The following is a 5,289-nucleotide window of genomic DNA, read 5'->3' on the forward strand; positions in this document are numbered from 1 at the left end:
GTGTGCTCCTGGAGCTGCCCGCCCGGCACCTCCGCTTCCTCAGCGGGGAAAGCCGCGTTTGCTGGGACAAGAGCCTTGTCTGCAGTGCAGAGGCTGCGCCGTGGTCTGATTTACCTGGGCGCAATCTGTGTTTGTCCTTCTTGGACCCCTCCACCATAACCAGCCAGAAAGAATTATTTAAAGATTTTTTTTTTTAACTTATTGCAACTTTAAAGATGATTTAATTTAGTGACAAACCTAGTTAGGCCGTGGAGCTCTCTGGTGTTGCTTCTCCTTTATAGATTAATTTTTTTATTTTCTGCCTTTCTACTCCAGTCTCAACTTTCCCTCCGATAAGAAGTGTTCAACCCCCGCTTGGGTCAGAAGACATCATTCCAGTCCCTCTGCCTCTTCCTGCCTCCCTTTGCTTTGAACTTGGGTCATGATCATGGGGCAACCATTCCATTCCTTGGCTTGAAAAAAATGCACTAATTAACCTCACCTCAGCTGTGATCTCGTCTGTGCTGCCGGCGGGGGGAGAGCCTCTTTGCAGGTATTGTTGTTTGTTGCTGGCGGTAGGACGGTGCAGTAAAGCAATAATCGCCGACCTTTGTGCACCGTCTGCGAGCGTGTCGGGCAGGTACCGTGCTCTTTGCTCTGCATCCGCGCGGGGAGATGCAGAATTGCGGGTTTGTTTGGGGATTTTCTGCCAAACAAAGTAGCTGCTAATAAAAGACCGAAATACTGACTATTTTGGACATGAACTTTTTGTAAAAGAAAACTTTTGCGTGTGCCATTTTTAGGGTGTCCCATGTGGATATGAAGCTGGGGGGGTGCTGGTGCCTCCCCGAGAGGGCTGGGGGCTGCGGCGGGAGCTGCCGGATCCGGCCCCGCTTTGCTGCCCCCGCGGGTTTGCTTGCTGCCTGTCGCCCTTCCAGGGTGCTGCTGCTCCTCACTCCCACTCGCCGCTTTTCTGGGCTTGTTTTGCTGGATGCAATTTAAGAACTTTGTTTTTTAACCTTTTCCTGGAGGCGGGGAGCGAGGGAAGGGAGAGGAGGGCAGGAAGAGGCGATGGCAGGGAAGTGTTTTCTGATCTCAGCCGGTCCTGGCCCCGCTGCTGCCAAACCTCCGTGCCTTGGCAGAGGGGAGCTTGGCCAATGAACCCCCCCGCTGCGGGTCACTTGTGTCACTCGTCCCTTGGACGCCGTTTTCCACGGGGTAAAGCTCGGTGCTGCGCTAACTGCTCTGTATGGGTGAGGCTCTCCATTTAGTGCTGCCTGGAGTTCACTCGAAGGAGATGAAGATGCGAAGGAAACTTGTTCCGACAGCAAACCGCGGAGCTGCGGAGACCCCCGGCCGTGCCCGCGGCCGGCTGCCTGGAGCCGCAACGTTCCAGGGGCAGGGCTGGGGCTGGGGCAGGTTTGCGCATGCAGCGCAGGGGCTCAAAAGCACTTGGCAGGAATTGGGATGCCACTTTTTTTTTTTTTTTTTCTCTTTCTCTTTTGAGTGATATTTGGCTTTTTTCAACCCATTATCAAATCTTTGCTAAATGCAGATTTACCTTCTCCCCCCCACCCTTGCTTTCCTTTATCGCATAGATATTAAAACGTTATTTCTCATGCCCAGCTCTCCCAGTACTCACCCTTACTTTCCTTTATCGCATAGATATTAAAACATTATTTCTCATGCCCAGCTCTCCCAGTACTCCCACTTTACCATGAGCACAGATCCCATTAATTCTTTTACTAGCAGGGATATCACCATTTTAAGGGCTGCCCTCAGCTGTACTCATGTTAGGCTGATGTGCATGTCAGCAGGATGCCGTTGAGCCCTGACAGACGTGCATGTGTTGGCACAGCGGCTTGCTGCCTCACCGCGGCTCCTGGGCATGGCCCGGGGGCAACGCCGATGTCCTGCAAATGCTGTCACTGTCACGGCCGCACCGCTCCCGAAACACGCTCACGGGTCCCAGGGGAGACTTGCAGTGATTGTAGGGCTGGGTTTGGTTTGATGTGATATTTCATCTCACTGCTGGTTTAGAGAAAATCCTGTGATGTTTGAGCCATTCCTAAGCAATACATTTATTTTTTTTTTTTCCTGCGTGACCAAATTGGGAATTGCTGCCTTGATATTTGATTGTTGGAACTGGGGCTGCTTTGAGTCCTGGCCGTTAGCCACGTTCCCAACGCCCTTGGTGTTGGGTGGCAGGGCTGATACGCTTATCTGGGACTCTAAACTTAGCCTGGCAGCTCTTGGAACATCCAAACTGCAAATAGCGAGTGAGGGCTCTCTAAAGACATTCCGCTCGTGCCCTTGGAGCGATTGGCCCGGGAGGGAGGGCTGCTGGTCCTCCGTGGCCTTCAGCTCCGTGCGATGAAGGGCTGGACAGCAGCTCCGGGCTGGAATGAGATCTCTGACGAGGTGCTGTGGGATGGGTGCAGATGAACACTCGCCAGATCGCACTCCAGCTGTGATTTTGCTGAGGATTTAATGCACCAGGAAAATGTCACATTTACAGGTTAGAGGCAACGAGACTCAGACAAGTCTGAAAAGAAAGAGAAAAACAGAAATCAACCTGGTGTGAACTCAGCGATGTGCCGCACACCGTGGGCAGCGTGTGGCTCTCCTCAAGAGCTCACGCCTTAGGACTTTGGTTTAACTTAGCCTGAAGTGCTCCAGGTGCTTCTGCGCTGTGCCTTGCCTGAGGTGTCCTCACTAGTACTGCCTGTGCGCTGTACTCCAGCTGGGTGCTCTCTGCTGTGTCCCATTGCTTACAATTAACATCTTCCTTTGCATTTCACACGTGGGTTTTCAGAATGACTCCGCCGTGCTCTGTGCCAGGGTGTGTGGATGCTGTTTGCTGGCTGCACTTGTGGCAGTTGCATTGGCCAGGGCTTTCTGCAGCTTGTCTGGTGGCAAAACACAGATGTGAGGGGCTGGGGCTGGGGAAGAGGCTGGACTGGAGAGGTGTGCCGGGGTTTAAAGTTTGCCAAAGCCTTTTAATCTACTGCATCTGGCAAGTCTGTCCTTCATCATAGTTCAAGGGACGTTAAATGGATTACTGAGCACAATTTATCATTGTGCGGTTTAAATGAGACTTTGTATGGTCATTGTGGTAACATCAGCCATTAATATGTGTCTAATTCGCCGCTCTGCAGAGAGCGGGTCCTGTCTAATATCAATGCAATCCACTGGAAATGGTAACACGTAGGCTTGATCCCTCGGGCTGACCTTTCAGGGTAACACGCAGGCAGTAACGACCTCTGAGCTCGCCGTACGTCAGGAGGCAGGAGATTGTCTTCTGCAGGACATGATTTTACCGAGTTGGCTCCAGAACTGCCGGCGCAGCACGTGGTTTAGCTGCCTAATCCCGTTAGCTGTCTTAGGAGGAACTATTTTGATTGTTCCACAAACCTCTTTGCTTTAAGCTCATAAACCCCGTGCCGGGATAACCATGCAGAGGAGGTGCAGGCAGCAGGGCACCGGCATGATGTGAGGAGGCCACGTACGTGGTGTGAAGACACACCTGTGGTCCAGCCCCAGAAGTGGTGGGGGTCAGCCTGGCTGGGCTTGCCTGGAGCTCCCTAGTCACCCCCCAGGCTCATAGGCTGGGATGCTTGAGAGCAGCTTTATCTCCTAATTTTTAAAATGTTCCCATTCCCATAGGGCAGGATGAGACACCTACACCATGTAGAGAAGGGCTAATCTTGGGAAGTGATGTGTGATTGATGGAGTGTGCAGCTGCCTTGGACAAAGATGGGATTCTCCCCTTGGGTTAATCCATTTGTCAACTGTTCGCTCTGCTGCAGCAGCAGCGATGCTGCTGGGTGACAGCAACGTGTGAGAGCTTGGACCTGGCAGTGGCTTTGTGCCTGATGGACCCATGGGCATGACATAGTCCCTGGAGGGGTTCAAGGCCAGGCTTTGGGCAACCTGGTCTAGTGGAGGGTGTCCCTGCCCATGGCAGGGGGGTTGGAACTTGATGATCTTTAAGGTCCTTTCCAACCCAAACCATTCTGTGATTCTATGATTCTATAGTCCTGAATGCAACAGATTCTTACTAAGCCCAGGCAAGACTTTTTAAAATAGGTTAAAGCCCTCTAATGAGTCTGGCCATGTCCTGGGTACAGCCCTGAAGTTTGGAGCCCCATTTCACACCCTCTGTGCTGACCGTGCCATCGTGGCTGTCCATGCTTCAGTCTGTCCATCTATGACACCCCTACAATACTGACTTTTTTAGCAGTGCAGCAACCACAGCCTGTTAGAGCATTGCTGGTGGATGGACAGGTTGTTTGGTTTTTTTTTTTTTTTTTAAAACAGTTCTGAGCACGCATGGCCGAGATGTGAATCTGTGCCATTAAACCCCGATAACCCCACCTCCAGCTCAGGGCATGTGTCTGTCACTGGTGTGAGACACATGCCACCTCCTCCTCCCAGCCCAGTTGGCCCATTTTAGAAGGGAGCAGCTCCTACAGGTACAGAAACGTCAGCCCCCTCCATCCCAGAGCAGCATTGCCGAGGAAGGCTTTATCAGGAGGGTGCAGCCACCACCCCTAGCTGTTCCCTGGGTCCCCTCAGCTGCCCCCCAAGAGGCACAGGCAGGAGTGAAACCTATTTGCAAATCAATCAGAGAAGGCTTTGAAATGAATGCAGCTAGAGAGCAGTGGTACCATATAAAACATTTATTGATTTTGGAAAATGTTGTAAAATGCATCTGTAATAAAAATAACCATGCTGTGCGTCTTGCACATGTTTATACCAACAAAAGGTATTTTTTTCCCCCACTGCTGCACAGCAGCAAATATAACCGCTCACTTCTTTCAAGTCTCACACTTGTGGTCTCCTCCTTCAGCCAACTCTTCTCTCTCCTTGCTGGAACCACCACCGGGTAGGACGGGACAGCAGCATCTCTCGTGCTTGGTTGCTCAGCAGGCAGCGCTCTGGCTCTTAGGAAGCGTGCTGCCTGGTCACCAGGGCCCTCTGCATCACCGCCGGCGCCTTGCTCTTCTCCAAAATCAAATCCTCCTCTTTCTGGGGAAGCTTTTGCTCTTGTGTTGGGGCAGGTTTCTTCTCCTCCTCCTCCTCCTCTAGCCTCCCTTCAGAGATGAAAGGGCTGCAGACTGTCTCCACCAGACCGATAACCACACCGAAGAAAGCCAGCACGCTGCCCAGCATGTACAGCTTGACCATTTTCCTGTTGGGCTTCTGGCTGAGCATTTCTTTAGCAAAGGGGATCAGCTCATGCATGGTTTCCATTTTTTTTTGTAGCCGATTTGGAAGATGTCAGTTCTAAAAGAGAGCAGAGAGGGA

The 5,289-nt window shown here is 51.8% G+C and overlaps 1 protein-coding gene across 1 annotated transcript; it reads right to left on the minus strand.

Moving 5' to 3' along the window:
* Nucleotides 1-4,926: 4,926 nt before the first annotated feature.
* Nucleotides 4,927-5,235, minus strand: G0S2 (G0/G1 switch 2). Its single transcript, XM_010073273.1, has one exon. It carries the CDS (start codon nt 5,233-5,235, stop codon nt 4,927-4,929), a length of 309 nt encoding a protein of 102 aa, XP_010071575.1.
* Between the last annotated feature and the right edge of the window lie 54 nt (nt 5,236-5,289).

Source organism: Pterocles gutturalis, unplaced genomic scaffold, assembly GCF_000699245.1.
Source record: "Pterocles gutturalis isolate BGI_N339 unplaced genomic scaffold, ASM69924v1 scaffold9987, whole genome shotgun sequence".
NCBI lineage: Eukaryota > Metazoa > Chordata > Aves > Pterocliformes > Pteroclidae > Pterocles > Pterocles gutturalis.

Bases quoted from the DNA above. Each gene is read 5' to 3' on its own strand.
- G0S2 (XM_010073273.1), bottom strand. From the start codon at position 5,235: ATGGAAACCATGCATGAGCTGATCCCCTTTGCTAAAGAAATGCTCAGC.